General features: G+C 43.7%; 1 protein-coding gene and 1 long non-coding RNA gene across 2 annotated transcripts; one reads left to right on the forward strand and one right to left on the reverse strand.

The window, feature by feature from the left end:
• Window positions 1-303: 303 nt before the first annotated feature.
• LOC138405522 (uncharacterized) lies at window positions 304-15488 on the reverse strand. Its single transcript, XR_011239287.1, has 3 exons — window positions 15354-15488; window positions 7841-7915; window positions 304-3844 (listed from the first exon to the last, which is right to left on the reverse strand). It is a non-coding gene; the product is annotated as an uncharacterized lncRNA (long non-coding RNA).
• Window positions 14888-21101, forward strand: gzf1 (GDNF-inducible zinc finger protein 1). Its single transcript, XM_020091616.2, has 8 exons — window positions 14888-15527; window positions 16700-17709; window positions 18080-18263; window positions 18367-18536; window positions 19043-19137; window positions 19344-19511; window positions 19648-19805; window positions 19935-21101. Exons 2-8 carry the CDS (start codon window positions 16712-16714, stop codon window positions 20739-20741), a joined length of 2580 nt encoding a protein of 859 aa, XP_019947175.2. The 5' UTR covers window positions 14888-15527; window positions 16700-16711; the 3' UTR covers window positions 20742-21101.
• Window positions 21102-21214: the final 113 nt, after the last annotated feature.

Below are 21214 nucleotides of genomic sequence, written 5' to 3' on the forward strand. Positions count from 1 at the left end.
TGGTCCAACGAGTCTTTGCACTAACAAAGTGAAACACATGGTTAATAGCTTATAGTTTAACTGTATAATGTTGCAACATAAGCATGTTGCGCAAAAGAAAGGGGCTCATTCTTTGGCCTGGTGGTGAAATAGGTCAGGGGTTTCTTTACTTTGTAACCCTGCACTTGATGCTAAGTGGGTTGCCACATAAGTTTTCAGTGTTTGTGTGTGTGTGTCTGTGTGTGTCTGTGTGTGTCTGTGTGCTTGTTTTCCTGTCCATGTGACCCATTTGCCGATCGACCACAGTGTTCCCCACTCTGCTGGGGTTTCCATGCCAACGCAGCCAGTGGCAAGACAAAAGAAGAGGAGCACTCGGTTGGTTTCTGATCAAAGAGACCACTGCTTCACTCTGTTGCTCATGCTATCTAGTATGTTCTCCAAGTGACATACTGTACACACACAGATAAAAAGCAGAGATAATACTGTAATACATCGGTGGTTCCCATGCTTTTTAATGAGATGAAACCTCAGAGCCCTGTCAGATGAGCTCGAGTATACCTTCGCCACTTGTCATGTGTTAAACATATTGTTAATGCACTACCACTAACATATTATTTGACATTTTTAATTAGATAAACGTGCATATTACGACATTGCTTTGATTGTCAATGATAGTCAGTTTGCATTCATACTACTATGACTTAAAGTGATAGCTGTTTCAACCATGTATCCATCTTTGGCTAACAATTTGAACTATTTACTTTCTAGTAAAGTACTTTTTTAATTTATTGTACTCGTGCAGTGACCGAGCTGCAGTCAAGTAGAGACCGACCGTGGGAGACTGCAAAACCATGAAGCCGGCACTGCTGCGCAAAGAGCTGTTCACCTGTTTGTTCAAAGTTCCCTTAAGCTCGACTCAGGATTCATTGTCATGAACGCGCCTGCAGTTGTGGACGCACTTGTCATGTTCGACAACGTCACTTATGTTGATGAGTCGTAGCTGCTACAGGGTGCCAGCCATGTGTTTATACAAAATGTATTAATATTGAACATATTGTGTGTCCAAATTCAACACTACACTTCCTTGGGCCTTTGACAATACACATACCAAGTGTGAAGCCGACCCCGGTTCTCGAACTACAGTCAGACAGACAGACATAGATTTCTTGAATTAGTAGATAGAACAAGCTCTCCATGTATTCACTGGCAACTGCAGAAGGATGTACCACTACCTGAAACAGGTTTCACTGTTGTAGATCATATATATATTAATGAATTGAAGTGTGTTTGGGCACTGTGCCTTATGACAGTATAAATATCTATCCATCCATTATCTATACCGCTCTATCTTTTGAGGGTCACTCCCGACGAGATGGGGGTGCACCCTAGACAGCGTCCAGAGACAACCATTCACACCTACCGTCAATTTAGGGTCCACAATTAACCTAGCAAGGAAGTTGTACCTGGAGAAAACCCACACAGAACCAGTGAGTATAAATTCAACACAAAAAGAACAGAGAATCACACCTGAAGCCTGCTTGCTGTGAGGCGACGGTGAAAACCACTGCACCACCGTGCCGCCAATTGTAGATTTGGAGATGCATGACAGTACTAATTAGGAATGAAACAGGAAAAACATGTCATCATTACAAATTATGAAAAATCAGTTGCTAAATATTTAAATCCAGAGCACAGGTCTCAGGCAGAATGAAAAAACAGATGCAAAATGGCTGCTAATCAAAATTACAAACCACAATCCATAACATAATAACCTGTCAGTGTGTAATTAATGCTCATTGTAATTTATTGATGCACTTGCTCTTTTCACACCTGATTGTTAACACTCTTTTGATTCTCCATTTTGAATAGATGCATGCTGATGTCAGTTACTTTCCACTGACAGTGTAGCTTGCGGGGAAATGAATAGCCTGAGCTACTTTGGTGACACAGCAGTATCATTCTTCCTAAATGAAAGCACTTTCCCAAGTTCCTGCGCATCAGCCGAGCAAACGATCTCATTCACCACGACGGTAAGTAAAGCTGAAGTAATGCATTCACACAAACGGCAGAGGGAGAATAACAGTTGTAGAGCCGGGCTGTATTTAACAGCCTTCTGAATGAATGAGTAAAGAAATGCCACAGCAGCTGCATTGAGGGATACTGCGGGAGAACTTTCCACTCCAATCATTGGGGAAGGACAGAGCGAGGAGTGAGTGAGTGAGCGAGCGAACGAGGGGGGAAACTGAGACAAAGATGAAGTGGGGATGAAAAAGAGATACAGATTTGATAAATGAGAGGGGCAAGCGAGGGAAATTATTAGGAAAAGGGAAAACAAGAGAGCGCAGCGAAAAAACAGAAAAGGGGAGGAGAGGCTGGAGGAGAAGAACAAAAGACGGAAAGCATGATGCTTGGAACGACAGTTGGGAGAGTGAGCCGAGTTCAGACTTTCAAAGAGATGCAGCGCCTGACTAATTTGCAACCGCTGAGACCTCAACCAACCAAAGCCAATTTGTGCAGCACAAGGTGACCCATGGGAGTGCGAATCAGTGTGTGTGTGTGTGTGCACAAGTGTTTGTGTGTGAGAGAGCTAGGGAGAGAGACAGAGTGTTCCCATTTTTTGATAAATCCTCATCAGTGCTGCTGTGAACAAACAAGTGCTGCTTCCACCTATCAAAAAGCCACACATGGGCATCCCAACACCCACACACCCCTGCCTCCTCATCACGAGGGAAGATTAATGATCTCGCCGTTGTCTCCCCTAGATAACTGCCTCATCATCAGCCGAGCATCCCCGCCTTGCTGATCAATCATCTTAATGTAAAAAGATAGACGCATTCGTCTGATGATCGCTCATTATGGCCTCTGTAAACTCCTCCCGTGCTGCCGTGATGTACACAGTATATCCACAACACAACCGAGGGCTTTTAATGGCCTCAAATGATTCAAAGTGAACGGAGCTTGGTTAATTAAAGCGTGGAGTTGTTGCCATTTGTCATGATGCTTGCCAGAGGAATCTCTGTCACAGTTTATTGGGAACTCGCAGTTTTGTGAAAACTTGCAGAGCCACATGATCAAAACAAATCATTTAACAATCCAAATCTGTCCGCAAAATCTGGAATGTTCCTCACCAGACACAACAGACTTGAATAATAGAGAAAGATGCAGATGTGTTGGGAGGGGGGGCACCAGAATATCAATTTACTCCCCTCAGCCTCTGATATCTTTTGATGAAGTCCTCTCTGCTGCAGAGTGAGTTGCACTCTCCTGCCTCGAAGGTGTAGACACATCAGACAAGAAAATAATGAGATCACTTCAATCAAATCTGCACAGAACTCGGGGACTCTTGCCTCCATGTTGCATTATGTCATTCATAGTGTTTCGGCAGGGCTGATAAGAGTGTGAATTTGGGGGGGTGTGGCGAGGAATGAGAAATGCTCTCCTGCGTACTGGATTAATGGAGTCAACAATTCCCTGTGGTGTTTCTCTGATTATGCATATACCCATATACCCTCTCACTCTGCAGGAGGATAAACAAAAACAGCCCAAAGCAGGAGGCTGTCTACCCATAGGACACACACATACTGTATATACAACACACACACACACACACACACACACACACACACGTATACATACATACACTTGGAATGTAAGCATATGTTTGTGTACATACATGAATATGCATCAGGACATACAAGCATATATAATTAGTTACTGAATGTGTATAGGACATGAGTAGAGCGTAGAACATGCATGCACACACATGCACACACAGAGGTTTTTTTTTTTACATGGTGAATCACCAACCTGCCAGTCTTCCTCGGGGTCTCCATCCGTATGACTCATCCCTCATCAAACAGTGGCCCTGTAGGAAAATCAACACACTCTCAAACATAGCTGCACAAAGACGTGCACACACACACACACACGTATGCTTTGGACGCAGACACAATCTTCAACACAAAGGGCTTCCCTTCTCTTTATACTTGTCATGGATTTAATGCATGCAATGTACAGTCGGGGAGGGAAACCCCTGGCAGTGTGCTTGTGTGCGGCATTTGTGTGTGTGTGTGTGAGTGTGTGTTGTGTGTGCATGCATTTGGCATTCGTGTGAGTGTGTGTGTGCGCGTGTGTGTGGCTTGTGTGTGTGTGGGTATGTGCGTGCGTGCATTAAGAGAAGGATCACATGCTCCGAGTGATGAGTCATACACTGGCTTGTTTGCCAGGGAGCGGCTGGCTGGCTGGCTGGCTGGTGGAAGGAGTTAGGCAGGGAACTCATCAGCTATGCACCGCTGAGCTCAAGACTCCAGTGAGATTCATGCAAGACTCTGACTTTCTTGTTAACTGATGTTTGATTTGCAGTTGGCTGCAAAGTGGCTGCCTTCACATCTTACATGCTGTCCTGTTATGGAAGCAGCCCCACACTTTGCAATCAGTGCCTTTAACAGGCAGTTTCACACCTCATTAGTTCATTTAATGTATTGGAAGATGGATACAGATGGTTTTGTAGAGAGGCAGTTGCAGGATGGCTAAATCCTGCGTGTTCCACCACTCCGGTCTTTCTTATTTAGGTTATCTGCTTGTGATCTAAGCAGTTTGACATGTTGGGTTGAAGATTTATGGAAGTCACATAGATTTTTAATTACTTAATCAACCAAATCTTACTGTGTTATAATATGATTAATAAAAGCATAGCTAAAGCAGAATTTGAAAAACTGCACACATACATAGAGGAGGTGGTACTGAACTACACAGTTAAAGGTGATGTGCTGAGATATTAACAAGACTGAATCTGCTGCATGGTTTCACTGTGCAGAACAAAAGTGAGCACAGCTGCTATTCTTCCTGGAAAAACATTTGAAATAACAATGGACCCTCAATTCAGGGGCTGCATCCTTCGACCTGAAATGATCTGGTCTACCGAGCCATTCCCTGATCTCTGTCACCTGCTCATCCCGCCTTTATTGCTGTTGCCTAGTAACAGAGCTGAAATTGGACATGACGAGAAAGTTTTTAATGCCCCTTGGTTGTTGAACATGTGTACTGTGTACTGTGTGGTTGAGTTGAAGCATAATACTCAAGCATTGGACACATCATCACTTGTCAGTTCCATTACCTCTTTGAAAAATGGTCAATGAAGCGTTTGATCCATCCGTTTGAATCTTTGTTTCTCAGGGATGAAAGAACATATCTAGAGGCGCCTTCGAAAAGGGACAGCCTCATGGTGTAGAATGATACACACACTCAACCATTGACTGGTCTATGTCTTATCCACTATCATGGAGTAGGCTTGGTTTATGACTCATAATGCCGTCCATCTTTATATACAATCTATGCGTGGACCACATTTACACTTGAAAAATCCCAGTTTATCCTGCATTATGCAGCCATGAAAAAAAGCCAAGCAGCAAAAGAGAGACTCAACAACCAGTATTCCCTTTGTGACAAAAACCAGGACTTATAATGGGAATATGGTCCTAATATTGACATGCACAGAACAATGATTCTTCAGGTGGTGGTAAATGCAAAAAACACTAAAAGGCAAATATGGATACCTTGAGAGTGATAAACATGGAAAGCACATGATCTATACATGGGGAGGGGGAGTCACCGAGGGAAGACGCTGCAGTAGAGGGATTGTAATGATTAAAGGCTTTCTCCCTGACACAGAATCCACATCAAATGTCTTGAATATGTTTTTATCCTCCCTCCATAGATCCATATGTGGAATTTAAAGTGAAGTTAAGCCATATGTAGTTAATGCCAGTGTGTGTGTGGGTGTGTGTGTGTTTGTGTGTGTGTGTGTGTGTGTGTGTGTGTGTGTGTGTGTGTGTGTGTGTGTGTGTGTGTGTGTGTGTGTGTGTGTGTGTGTGTGTCCCTCCAAGTTAAGGGAAGATTGGAGAGATAAGCGGACAAATCAAGCGGGTAGGAGAAATAAATGACCAAGAGGCATATGTGGTGTGTGTGTGTGTGAAGAGGTGCCAGCAGAAGAGGGGCTTAGATAAAACAGCTGTAGGCCATGGCAGCAGAACGATGAGACAGTCGGTCACTCATCACTGTGTTCTACCTTGGACCTCAGGGTGTGTCTGCGTGTGTGTCATTGTGTGTCCTGCAGTGGCCTACGCATGCTGTCCTCCTAACTTCCACTCCGGTGTACCTGAAACATGCATCTCATAACCCCCTCCTCACACTGTCTCCTCCTCACTGCAAAGTTTGGCATTCTCCTCCACATCAGTCAACTCCTCTCACTGCCTGATGCTGAGAAGGCTGTTCTGGCTTTTTCTATAAAGCCCCAGATTTTGACATCTGGTGGCCTAGATAAGCAGGAAACACACTGAGCACATCAGCTGATCTGTGAGACTGAAGGGGCGATTAAAGCCCATAATCTACCTGATATATAATGAGGGGAAACAGCCTGGAACACAAAGGCAGAGAGACAGGAAGATAAGCACTCAGAAATGAGAAGTGCATGGTGCAGTGCACATCTGTCATATACTGACAAACCCTCGCATCTTAAATGTGGTTGAAAGCAATTGAAAGTGCATATTTGCATGTGCATGGGGAGCATATGGACACGTGTATGTTTGCATATGTGTATCAAGTTGTGTATGCATATCCTATCTATTGTGTATGTGCATGTGTATCACTGTTCTAAACCCCTTTTTGCTCCAGATGCAGAATAATAAAAAAAAACATGTGTATGACTCATAGCCTCGTGGTGTAGAATAACAGTGATCTGAGTGTCCCTGATGAAGAACAAATGTGCAGAGACAGACAGACGAGAACCCCGCGGAAACTGTCTGTGACAATGCCGCTCCGTCGCCATGACAACCCGGGTCTGCTCGGATCACCGGGAACATCACGCTTTCCTCTAATGAGGCAAACTGGATCATTTTGTCCATCTACCTGTGTACCCAGTCGTCTTTTCTCCCGTCCTCGTGCCTTTTATCACTCATGCACACTGAGCGAGGCGGAGGGGGGGAGGGAGGGATGGAGGAGGTGAGGTTATGACTGCAGTTTGTGTATTTACCTTGTGCAGTGCTGAGGAGGTAAATTGCTTCTCTGTGCTCTGATGTGAGACTCGCTATAAACAAATTGAAATAAAATTACCTTCACTAACTTCTTGCCTTGCAGTGAAGTGACAAAGTCGTGGTGACCCCCACACTTCTGTGCACAATGTTATGATAACACTATGTCAAACTAATGAAGTGTAATTGATACTGCAATCTGACTCTAATAGTCTATGATGCAGGTTTTAATTTATTGTAAAGAAAATATTTGACATGATTCCAAAGGGAGCCAAAGGACAGACATGAAGGTAAATCATCCATAATGCATAAAGTATCTGCAGCCATAAAGAAGTGATATCATCTCAGTGCTGCTGTAGTTGCTGTAGTTGTTGTTGAATGATTGCTGGTGCTTTTGATGGTTTGTTTATGTCAAGGTTAATCAATGCGGGTTATTCCAGGCAAGCTAAATGCTACAGTTATAGTGTTTACATGAATTTTGATCAAAAAAGAAAAAAAGAAATTATCTTGTATAGTATTGTATCGTTTTGTATCATATAGTATCGAAAAAAAAGATAAGGAACTAATGAAGCATATATCTTGTTTCATTTTGTATCCTACTGTATCGTATCATATCGTAAGAAAGAAAGAAAGAATAATAAGGGATACATAAAGTTTTTTGTAACATAACATTGTATTCCAAGAAAGAAAGAAAGAAGAAAAGAAACAAGCATCTCATCATTTGCCTCAGTCAAAGATCATGGAAGTAAGTATTAAAGAGCCCTCCACCAACACCATCTTTGAAAAGAAGGTTGAACAAAAAGAAAAGACAATAAAATGTTGTGATTGATTACCTGTTTCAAAGAAGCTTGAAGCTGCTGCTAAATGATTTTCACACTGATGTGAAATACATGGAAACCAGTGGCAGCCTGGAAGAGGAGGAAAATAAACATAAGTTAATGGGCAACGACATGCAGAACCACTGATATGATCCTTTAAACGTCTGTGCATGATGTTACTGTCCTGAGGTCCAGCTCCAGGTCTAATGGTGGAGGATGATCTCACCATTGTGCCCACGATAAATGCTGGATCATACAATTATAGAGCTGCACAATGAATCATTCTCCTTCTTCTCTGACAATTTCCTCCACACTCCACTCATCTGACACTACCACACAGAGGAAGGCCCTGTTATCGCCGTTATATGGATAAACAGTGACAGTTGTCTCAGACTGAAGGCCATTTCCGTGGCAGCGGATCAAATGAGAGCTCGCTATGGAAAAAGTGGCACGTCAGCATCTGTGGCACGGCTCACACTCCGAGTATAAAGAGATCATAGGCCTGTTGAGATGCCTGTGCCCCCCCCCCCACCACACACACCCTGGTATAATGAAATTAGTGAGCTGGAGGTTCGGTCCCATGAGTTCCCTCAGCTGACAGAAAGAGATGTTAACATTACACTGTCTCTGTGAGTGTGCATGAGAGTGAGAGAGCGATTACATTATTTCTATCTCGTCCTCTAAATCCTTACGTCTGTCTCTCTCACACACTCACATACTTGTCTTTTTCCACAGTAAATGTGTCAGTTATGGGTCTCATCGCTGGAACAGCCTGTCAGATCTGCAACCCCCCCACCCACACTGCCCATTTCCCCCTCGACTCCTTTTCCCCTCTCCTCTCCATTTATGGACTTTTTCAAAAAGGATGTTGAGGGAGAGCAGGGTTCACACAAAGAGAAAATGGTGGCTCTTAAAGCAAAGCTGTGTTTCTTGGGATTATCAGGATTTCGTGATTATCCACAAAGCGTAAAAAGGGAATAGGTCAGCACTGAAGATCTTACTTCAAGGCCCCCGTTTTCTCACCCACTGAGAGATGTGTTTTATCTCACAAGGCCCTTTTGTGGAAACAAAAACCGGTGGCAGCCGAAATCAAACCGTCACAGCGTATTTGAAACAATAAACTGTGTCGGATTAACAAAACCCTGATGAGAATAATTAATAACATAACATGCCAACATTAATAACATGCCATCTAACTGTATGTCGACAGGCAGCATATACAGTATTATGTGGGCTGGGCCAGTTGGCTGTATGGTCGGGCTTCATTTCACAGGTATTTTCATGTCTGTGGTCTCCGCCACTTCTGGGAGACAACCCAAAGAAAATGGACAAATGCAGTATGAAAAACACAGACCTTTGGGAGGCAGCTCCAAAGTTAATTTGACACTGTATATTTGACAGCCGGTTGCGTATTTGAAAAACAATCTGTCTTGAGCCGCTGTGTCAACAAGTTGAAACCGAGCGGTGGGGTGCAGTGTTTCTCGAGAACTATTTGTGGTTTATTTTACTGGGAGAGTCTTTCTTCTTCCCTGTTAAAGCGTCAATTGGAAACAGTGCTGTTGCAATCCCTGTTAAAATCTCCTGTCCCCACAATTGGATGACTCAGCCTGAGGCTAGATAAACCAGCAGGACTTCCTGGGTGCACACCTGGAGGCTCAGTCTGTTTTACAAGCACAAAGTGGTGACAAAAATTAATTAGGCCTGTTCTGTGTGGTTACCACAGAGAACAGAGCTGCACAGACTACCTGCACTGTCTACTGTTTTTTTCTCCTGAATAAAAAATCAATAAAGAATCAACCATCTTAGACAGAAACTATTCATTTGACATGCACTTTTTTGTTAAGTCTGTGTCCAATCCACTGACATGCTGGAGGCAGATGCAGCCAGGCACAATATGGTGATCTAGACATTAAAGTTGTACTGTTGAGATATGTATATGTATGATTGTCAGGCCACAAGAACTTGGACAAGGTAATTTGATGAGAAACACAGTTACTCAAAGGGACACTTTTGCAGTATAGAACAGAGATGTACAGTTGGGTTACAGGTTTGACTTATGTTATATACAATTTGCACTAATCTTACACTTTAAAACTATATTATGAAAAAACAGCAAAAACAAACATGGCAAAATCATTATCGTGTAGATTAGTCATTATTTTCCAGAAAACTTGCAACCTGATGCTCACGATAAGACTCAGGATCAAGGCTTTAATTGGGCAAGACTTGGTGTTCCTCCATTCACCCACGGATATGGAAGGATGACTGGTTGAACTGGCATTCTTTCAGCCAGCCAAGGTCCCTGGTATTACACAAGTGCTGGATCCCTGCCATGTTACACAACTCAGAGAAGCCAGAGGAGCAGGGTTAACCTGGCTGGGGCCGGTGCAGTCCACCAACTGAGACTCCACAGGAAGAAGTTAGGGATCAGTCCCTTTTATTTACTGTCTCTGAACCAGAGGATTTAAGATGGATAAGTCCTCAGTGATGACAATTTCAGCTTAGAGAGCTATGATGACTTTTTTTTTCTTCCCCCGATGTTACACACTGTATCAGGATACCCTGTTGACCCCTGGTGGGAGGGTGTGTGAGCGTGTTATTGCAAGGCACTGCCTATGCTGATCCAAACTTGTGTTTCCTACATTGGAATACTTGGAGTAGTGCAGCGTGCTTACAGTAAGTGTGTGTGTGTGTGTGTGTGTGAGTGTGCGTGTGAGTGGAGTGTGTGTGTGTGTGTGTGTGTGTGTGTGTGTGTGTGTGTGTGGGGGGGGGGGGGGGGGGTCCGAGAGGAGCACATGCGAGACAGAAAAGGAAGGGAGAGACAGAAAGAGCAAGGGCATATCCAAGGGGATCAAAACCTAAACCGCAGGATATTTCTGACCTTGAGGGCGAGTGGGTAGAGCGGGGCTGGGGGAACCGGGGGACTGTGGGGTTGGCGGGAGGGTGAAGGGAAGGAACAAAGACATGGAGGAAGAGAAAGAGAGAAGCGGAGTCTTTGGAGAGCAGCTGGAAATCCTCCAGAATCCTCTGCTCAAACCAACCATAAAATTCCAACTGAAGCCACAAAACCAGTATGAGGACTTGACGAGGGTGCCCTCTGCCCACAGTGTGTGTGTGTGTCTGTGGTCTGCCTCTGCGTGTGAGCGTGCATGTGTACCATATGTGATTAAAGGATCCGAGCAGAGGAGGCCAGGAGGCAGACGAGTGATGCAATCCGCGGGAAGCGAAGGAGAGGACAAGAGGGCGACAGGAAGGAAGGGAGGGAAGAGAGGAAGGAGGAATTGTTGCTTCTGGGGATCCAGCTCTCCAGGAATGTGCTGCTGGTCATGTCCCACGCAGTCGCAGGGAGAGAGTTGCATTGTGGGAAACTCTGCGGAGGTGACCACCTGTTTTCGTGTGCTGCAGATTGCAAACGGATGTTAAAAGTCTCAACACATTATAAAGGGTTAGATTTTGTGAGTCATTTCTTTTCATTTAAAAAGCCACAACAATCTTTTTTTTCTGTCTCCCTGAACACACTGGTCTCTGCTGCTGCAGGCTACAGGCCTGAATCCACCCTCGCACAGCAGCACGGATCTATTTTGGTGCAACCTATTCAATGTCCGTAAGTACCCACACAGGCTCGGTGGGTAAGGTGATTGGTAAGCCTGGACAAATAGTCTATTTATGAGCATCACAAGAGTGGGCGCAGGCCGTCCTTGAGCTGGTTTTTCTGCCGTCTGAAGTGCTAAGTGGCATATACAGTTACAATAGATACTGTAGAACATTCGCAAGGACGAGTGAAGGTGGAGGAAGGGGTGGGGAGGGAGTGCGTGAGAGAGACAGAGAGAGAGCACTGGGAATAAAGATGGTGAGTCAGAGGCCATTTGGAAAGTAATTTCATCTCTGAATGCCGTATATCTTTTCATCAATGAAAGGAAAGTATTTTTTCCGAACGAGGCAGACGCGAGAAGAAAAAACATCTCTGTTCGGTGAAATTGAGTCTATTTGAGGGGGAAGAGGACAGACACCATTCAAGGGTTGTTGTTTATTTTTGCACTGTATTTACTTGACACAGGTTTTTGTCACTGTGCAATGTGGGGGAAGAGGTCCGGGGCGAGACTGAACAATCTGATGTTTAGCAGGTGGAATGTTTACTGTGTTCACCATCTGCTAACGTTTTCTCTTTACCAGTAAACATTAAGTATATCTGAGGGTGATGAGATTTCCATTAAATTTGAAAGCGCTCATAAAGCAAAGTTATGGAAACATTAAAATTTTGACTAGATGAAAAGTCACTAGGGTCATTGGGATTCTGGGCACCGTACAAATCTGTACCACATTTTATGGCAAACCATTGAATAGCTGTTAAAATATTTCAGACTGGACCAAAGCGTCTGACCAGCGGATCCCTGGAGCCACTAGCAAGCCCATAAGATTTTGACCCTGCGTGTTGTGATCACATTTTGTCTTGTGTGTGGCCGTGTCTTTGGTAAACACTGTGTCTGGCCCCAAAAGAGTCTTCTGCAATTTTTGTGAATCATTGCTTTCTCATGTCCTGATGTTCCTCTGAGGTTTTAGGGGTTCCAGTGATATTCTGGATAGGCTGAGTGTGGTGTGGCATCCAGCCAGTGACAAAAACAGGGGAAGATAGAAGAAGGGAAGGGGAAAGTGTGAGACTATCATTGACAGGCCTGGACTGCTGTGCGTAGCCTGGCAAAGCAACCTTGGCCCTGACAAGACTACACAAACATCTATAATATTTGCCTCCTGCCAATTTCTTACTTATATAAATATGGGTGGAGTTCCATGTCCATTTACTAAAAACACTCTCCAAAACCGTATTCAATCAATTAAATGTATCCCGTTGTCAAAGCAGAAACAAGTTATTGTTAAAAAAAACCTTATTGGTGCCTGTTGAAACACAAGTCTAAGAGGATTAAACAAAGTTCACGAACATGTTTTCTCTTAACTGAGTTCAGTGACTGGAGGGGGAAGAGAGGGACACCACAGAATACTGAGTCGGACTGGTTTACGATTGGTCTGGCATCGGCTGTGTGGTCGTATGGGCGAGCACAAAGAGAATGCTGCGGTTATTCTTGGACCACCAGTGTCTGCACTTCCATGTAACGTTCTGGTGTTTACCATCGCTGGTTAAGTTCATCTAGCCGGGGATTATGAGTCTCGAAGAGGTCCTGCGAGGACACTGACTGACTGACTTACCCTCATTGCATCCAAATTAGGGTGTGTGTACGAGCCAGCACGCAAACCAAACCGGGCTGCAACCACCAACACCGAACTCACTGAGTTCTTCTGTTTTTCTTCTTGCTTCTTGCACTGTGTGTATGTGGAGCTTCAAATTCAAACCGGCCTTGGTTTTGAGATTTGCCCTCTTGCACAGTACACATTTTATACGGCTGTTTGTGCACTGTGGAACGTCAGGGTAGATATTTTTGGTTCTGTGGAGGAGTCAACCCATAGCAGAGCAAACATGACCCATCGTCGACAAAATGTTTTGTTTGCTGAGCTTGTCACCTTTCAACGCGTGTTTGCACCTCATCCTTATTTTCTCCCCCCCCCCCCGACAATGTGATGATGAATTTTAATTTGTTACTGGATCACTTTGTGATGCAGCTGGCTACTGAGGCAACACATCAACCCTCCTCTGTTCCTCCCCCCTAGCTCACCTCTGAATAACACAAAATGCCCCTGGAGGATTGTGAAAAGTCAGCCAGTATCCCTCACTGTTGAAAATGACATGTTTTTGAGACGACTGTTTGACCTTTTGTTATTTCAGTGACGCAACATGCTGAGAGTTCATTCCCTTGATTACACGTGTCAACCAGTGACGACATGTAGAAACCTCACGTCTGCTTCTCGGTCGTATCTTCAATCTGACAAAGCATCCTGTGACAACATCACAAACAACCGACCTGACCTGGTGTTTAATGTTTACGTCTGACATTGACCTGAATCTGTAGCCTCTGAACTTTTTTTTTTAAATATATCACATTATGCTCCACATGACTATACTAGCTGCACATGACTAGTAACTAATAACTGCTTAATGGGTATGTGTTATCTTATCAGTTCCAGAACTGACAGCATTTCTTTGACATTTCTATGAGACTGAGTCCACTGTGAAAAATAAAAATGAGAAATGCATTTTCAGTACTGTGCCCAAAGTATAAAATGTTTCAGTCATGTCAGAACTTGCACTAATGGAAACCAAGAATTAAATTGTATGACTTGTCTTGTTAATTTGCACATTCAGCATTCTATTAAACTCTGGGCTTATTTACCATAATACACACAATATTAATATCTATGCTAATACTTTTGAGTCCCGTGAGAATTCAGTTACAGATGATTAAATCTGCACATGTAGAATATTGTGTGTTAGTTTTCCACGCAAAGATGATTCAGAGAGCACCAGTTATGAACAGGGCAATCTATAAAAATATTATGTGTGTGAGTTACAAGGGAGTAATGCAATAAAAGTCAGGCGAACACAGTGTTCCAGGTCAGGGCTGGGGTCTGTCTGTGCAGCTTTGGTCCAGAGAGCAGCATGAGTCACCGGAACAGAAAAGAGATTGCTAGCTTGCAGAATTCATTAAGACAAATGTAAGGTATATGGATTTCCTCTGGAAGAGAGAGAGAGAAGAAAAACATCCGTTGGCAGCTGCAGGAGCAGAAACCCATTGACTCCACAAGTAGCTTTCCAGACACCTTTGGAATGACAGCATGCTTTATGTATTTCTGAGTTATGTCCATGTGGATGTAAACAAGTTCACTTAAATCTTGCAGCGTGTCGGCATGTTTTTTATGAGGCTTGGTACCAATCTCATTAAACTGCTATCACAATAAAAGAAGTAGTGAAAACCAGATAGTTTACTACGTCTCTCCTCTAGAATCAGAGTAATCAGCGTGAAAACTGATCATGCTGAAGAATGTAAGCTTGGTTTTTCCAATGCCTTTTTTTTCCTCTCCAATAATTGCAAAGCATATCACGGTTCCCTTTGTACAATCGCGCCCCCGTATGGCCACAGGGCAGCAGTGCAACAACAAATACAATTTAGGTTACTTCTGCTTAGAATTACGGTAACATCATTATGTGACATTATTTAAACAGTAAACAGTTTCTATGTATATTTTCCTCTTTAACCTGTATCCTTTTCAAAAGCTGGGTTGACTGTGAGACACGTGGCCTAACTTTAAATGGTGTTAATTAGCTTGCTAACATTAGATTAATCCAAAACCCTTTACTGTGGAATAATGTATAGTTCTTTGAAAAGCTCTAGCATCAGTAAGTTGCATTTTAACGTTTCTTTCACACTTGTGTTTAAAGTTAAGCCACATTTCCTAGAGTCAACCAAGCTTTAAAAACAATACAGGTAAAAAATTAAATATATAGAAACTGTTTAAAGTACGAGCAAACATTAGCTAGCTAAAATGTCTTGAGAGTAAACCCGGAAATGCCCTGAATGTACAATATGTGAGGAGCGATTCTTCCATATCTTCAAGTTACGATGCGTGTTCGCAAACAAACCTGTTAAACTGATCCAGGAGCAGTAAGTGCTACTCGGGTGTTGGAGCTTTAACTCGCAGCACATCGATGGAGAACTGATCTGGAATCACCGGATGTCTCGGGACCGGCTTCTAGAGGAAATATCCTCCGTCGCAGAGAACATTTGTGAAGGGCTGCCATTTTAGCAAGCTTACGGTAAGAAAACTTGCTCCGTGTTGTCGTGTGGTAGTTTAGCCGAGCTGCTGCTGCGGCTTCACACATGCTCGGTGCGGAATTCATTTGTCTCCTCCGGGTTTTTTCTTTTTGCATTGCTAAGTCCACGTTAGCTCAACCTAGCTTGTTTTAGCATCGTGTCCGTGGCTCTGCTGTTAGCTGTTGAGTATCCTAGCCGTGGACATTATGAAGACTAAACATTATTCGCCGTGTTGTCCTTGAGATGCTGATGTGTTTCAAATGCACATTGTCTTATAAAGATAGTTTCACTGAACTCAACCAGCTTTTAGTTCAATAGCAGCTGCTCCTTTTGCTCTCGAGGAAGCGACCCTTGCCCTAATATTAGCCCCAGTAGTGATGACACGTGTAATAATCGAACTACTGCTCCAAAATAAGTCATTGATAAATATTGCACTGCCGACACAGCTGCCCTGAAGTTCACATGCATGTGATCAGAGATAAAACGGCACTCACCAAAGTTCATACCTCCACCAAGGCCCATCAGAGAAGAGTTTCTCCAGATCCTGATTTTTATTTCATCCTCACCTAACTGCACACATTCATGAATTACAGTCCCCTTGATATGCATGTTTTTCCCCGTCAAGTTCCAGAAGTTATCCTCTGACATATTTACTGGATCAGTCCCCTGACTGATCCTGAATTATTTCCTTTCCCAACAATTTATGTGACAATCCATCCTGTAGATTTTGTGTAATCCTGCATTCGAACAAATAAACACAGATGGAAACTTAACGTCCTTGGCAGAATTGATTATAACCTAATACATAGATATTGCAGAGACTAGGAGAAATAGGGAGCAGGAGTAGGGGGTTTAACAGATTCAGCTCATTGAGCCCAGAGGTCAAAGTTAATGTGCTCCTGCGTTAAGGGGGTAAATGTCTCATTCCAAGGGCAAGTAGGTGTATAAACGATGTATAAACCGAACAACATGGAGTTGGTTGAATTGGACAGAGACATATCTTGTGAGAGGGAAAACTTAAGTTACAAGTTATTTTTCTCTGAGAAATCAACAAAAAATGCAATGTAAAAAAAAAAAAAAAAGTGGTTGAGACATTTTTGTGTAATAACCCTGTCGGTGAAATTAATGAAACTTATATGACAAGTCTCGGTTCCTTTTCTGTTTCTGTCCGCAGCACAAATGCATCATGAAGCGCAGAGTGGTCCAGCTCACCGCCAAGTCGCACCATGAAAACTTCCTGGCTTCTCTGCATCAGCTGAGGCTGCAGGGACACTTGTGTGATGTCACATTGCACGTCCAGGGAGACGAGCAGGAGTTTCGGGCCCATCAGGCGGTGCTTGCAGCATCCAGTGGCTACTTCAAGAACATCCTTCTCATCCAGGATGTAGCCCAAGAAACAATTTCCCTCTCAAATGTGCGTTCTGATGATTTCTCCAAGTTTTTGGAGTTTGCGTACACGGGTAAAGTGGAAGTTGACAGCAAAAAGATTGCTGATGTGCGAGCAGCGGCAGAGTTGTTGGACTGTAGAGATCTGTCAGAGGTTTGCGATGAAGCCATGCATGCTGAGATTTTAGAAACGTCTAAAAAGAAAACACCTGCATCAAATGTTGTAGATCATTATTACTTACAGTGTGACGATAAAGAAAAAGGAGCCAAAGGGAAGAAGCAGCTTGGCAGGTTAGTTCTGAAGCGGCAGCGCTCACCACAGGGCTCTGAGAATGAAGTCACTGCGAAACAATCTAAGGTTAAGAAAACAGTGACGAATGAAAAAAGTGAAGGGGGACAGGTGCAACAGAGGAAATCAAGCCGCAGAATCCTTCAGAAGCGTTTAAACGCTACAAGAGAGGCTTCAAACAGTGAAAACCAAGTTACTAATGAGGACACAGAGGAGTTTGAGGACAGAACTGAAGTCGAGGCTCAGCCAGAGAATCGAGCAGAGAGAGGTGATGAGTCTTCATGTGGAGTGCCGGGTTCTGATGTGGACAACTGGGAACACGAGGACAATGCGCAAAGTAATCCTGAAGACCTCATGCTATCTGTGGAGGAGGATGAGGAGGAGGAGGAGGAGGAGGGGGAAGAGGGAGAGTCCAAGGTGACGTCAAAAAGAACGTCCAAAGCCCAGTTCCAGTGCGACAAGTGCCAACGGACCTTTCACTACGAGAGGAGCTACTTGAAGCACATCAGGTTGGACATTATAGTGATCCTCAGATTAATTCACTGATCTTTACAACAGCTCCCTAAAGCAAACAATCATAGTGTTTATTATGAGCCACTATTTGACAGGAGATAGGACTAGTTTCAGATTCATTTAAAGCAAATTTTCACCAGTGATGTTCACACCACATCCTGATAATCTCTTTGTTGGTATTATAGTTTGATACCACGTGTTGGAACTAATTTGCACACCAGTTCCTCAGCACAGCAGTGTCCTACCACACGTTACCTGGAAGTAAATAGTGTATTCACCTCTAATGCTGGAGCTATGTCAGATGATCATGATACTAAAAACAACACCTCTGGTATTGCTGTGACCCATTACTGTTCTTCTGCCCAGCACGTACCATGGAGTGAAAGCAGACGTCGTCTATCGCTGTGAGACGTGCCAGCAGACCTTCGCAAACCGCAGCAACTTGAAGATCCACGAAAAGCACGTCCACAGCAACGAGAGGCTCTTTTCCTGCACCTCCTGCACAAAGACCTTCAAACGAAAGAAGGATGTCGTCCGCCATCAAAGACAGGTGAGGATGCATGAAACAACAAGTCAAGTTCGGTGCTATTCTACTGATAAAATATTTAATAATGCAATCTGCATTTTTGTCTCCCACCCCTGTTGCTTCTCAGGTGCATGAACGTAACAACCAGCGTCACATCTGCCCTGATTGTGGAAAGTCGCTCAGCTCCAAAACAGCACTGTTGTTGCATGAGCGCATACACACTGGTGCAAAGCCTTTTGAGTGCACTGACTGCGGGGCCAGATTTACCCAGAATGCTGCACTCAAGATGCACCGCAGGTACAGAACTCACAGATGACTGGAAGTCAAAATTTGGGGGGAGGAGTTGTGTAAATGCTAACAATTTAAACCAGAGGGTTGAAGTTTTAATTTTGGGGAAGTCAAGAAGAAAGTTGAGCGAGCAATCCTCACCTGCTAGGACAAATTCCCAGAGTGCAACAGCATTCTGCTTTATGGTCTGAGAATGTGTCAGTCTGTCAAAACACTGCAATCACACAGAAACTCTGTCCGTCCCATAAGACTGTATATAAAGATGAGTGATGCGTCTCCACTTCCTCCCACTGAAATAACAACATGGAGCTAAAATATCCCGGGTACGGAAGTTGGAAGTTGTCATGTCGTCCATCTTTATCAAACATGATCCGTCCCGTCATTAACTGTGGACATAAATACACAAAACCAGTGAGTAATTATGATTTGATAGTGATAGCTGGGAATTGTAATTAAACACACAAATACATTGAAATACATGAAATATTGGAGGTTTAAACTATGCCTGTTTGTAGGATTCACACAGGAGAGAAGCCATTTGCATGTGACGAGTGCGACGCCAGGTTCACTCAGAAGCACATGTTGGCTTATCATAAGAGATCACACACAGGTAAGACTGATAATAATATTACAGCTATGAACATTTCTGTATTATTTTCTTAAGTTTTACTGAAGATTTGATTCCTCACGAATATGTTCTTAGCTGAGATTGTCCCTTAAGTAGTCCTTTTGGATTGTAGCCACACTGCTACCTACACACATCAGACTACATGTGAAAATGATGTTTCATTTGCTGCTTGTTCTTTCTCTTGGTAGGAGAGAAGCCTTTCATGTGTGAGGCCTGTGGGAAAAGCTTTGCATCTAAAGAATACCTCCGGCACCACTCAAACATCCACACTGGCTTCAAGCCGTACAAGTGTGAACAGTGTAGCCGAGGCTTTGCTCAGAGAAATTCTCTTCACCAGCATTTAAAGATACACACAGGTAACTGCAAGATCACTCACACTTTGTTTTTCATTTTAGGGCATCATCTGCTTTTACATATAAAAATTGTTCTTGTTCTCAACCTCCTCCGTGTCCTTCGGTTTTAATACCACCTGTGCGTGCTTGTTCCGTCTAGGTGAGCGTCCGTACAGCTGTAAAGACTGTGACAAGCATTTTACCCAGATCAACGCCCTGCAGAGGCACCAGCGTATCCACACAGGAGAGAAACCTTACATGTGTGGCCTTTGTAACCGCACCTTTACAGACAAGTCCACCCTCCGCAGACACGCTTTGGTTAGTGGTGCTTATCTTACTGTCGTCATTCTATCTGTAAGGGTTTTTTCACATTTAAAAAAAAGGATACGTTGTGTTTAAAGTGCTTTGACTGCTATAAAAAATAATGTGAGGTCTTTTAACGTTCAGACTCACGACTCCGAGGCTCCCTGGAAGACCTACCTGGTGGTTCTGGAGGGAAATGTGGAGGACAAGAAACCCAAGTCCAGCCCTAAGGGAAAGACAAAAAAAGCAGGAGCAGGAGAGAAAAAGAGCCCATCAAGAAAAAGTGGCGGTGGTGCTGCGACGGGTGACGCTGTTTCCACAGGTGCTGAAGGTGTCACTGTTGCTGCCGCTGATGCCCCTTGTGGTGTTGATGCTGCTGTTGATGCCGCCGGTAAAACCAACACAGAGTCCATTGTGGTTCCAGCCGAGCCAGTCACTCTACCGTCTGAATGGACCAGCCATGGAACCATTGCTCTGGTCAGTCACGGCGGGATCACCGTCATCCACACCGAGGTGCCACCTGGGACGCATATCCAGCCCATCATGACCACTGATGGCACAAGCACCAATGTCATTTCCTTAGATGGTTCCTCCATCCCCTTCTCTATACCTGTCTCTATGGCTCATCCCATCCCCTTGTCCTCCGAGGCGTCCTCCACCTCTTTGTCCGTACCCTCAGTCCTCTCCATTCCTGTCTCTGACGCCACACTGGCATCGGTCTCCGAGATCCCAGCTGTTTCAACATCATCCGTCCTGGAAGCTGCTGTGTCACAGACCATTCTGGCTCAGGTTTCAGAGTCCAAGATCACCCGACCAGAACCTGATATTCAGACTGTGATTGTCAGTGACAAGGCCAAACAAACGTCAGCCGTCCAAAGCGATGGACAGGAAAAGACAGCAGGAAACTCTTTGGATGAAATTAAAAAGACCCCTGATCAAGACGCTGTGTAGAAAGTGGCTGTAAATGTAAAGCTCTTTGTGTAAATATAAAGCTCTTTATCTGTGGCATTTCAACCCTTCAGTAATGATATTTTTTGTATATACTTTGGAATTAGCAATTAGAAAATGTATTCTGACTTTGCCATATCTGTGATCTTCAGTGTTTATAACAACATGTTGAGATGTTAAGGTATTCATTGGGAAATGCTACACGCTTAAGAGATGTAACCAAGTGTTGGGTATAATTAGCAAATGGACTAAAATAAAATTTAACATGTTTGGTAATGTACCGCATGAAATGTTGCATAAATGAAGTTGAATACAAATAAAATGAAGGCGATGTTAGTTAATAACAAATAATGCCAAACATCACATCAGGTTCATTCCATTCAGCCCTTCTGTCGTCATATATAATATAACGTCAGGAGTTACATCTTGGACTTCCTGCAGGATGATATGGGAACCTTGTCAGAAGTCCTTGGCAG

The sequence above is a fragment of the Paralichthys olivaceus genome, chromosome 19 (assembly GCF_024713975.1).
Source record: "Paralichthys olivaceus isolate ysfri-2021 chromosome 19, ASM2471397v2, whole genome shotgun sequence".
In the NCBI taxonomy this organism is placed as follows: Eukaryota; Metazoa; Chordata; class Actinopteri; order Pleuronectiformes; family Paralichthyidae; genus Paralichthys; species Paralichthys olivaceus.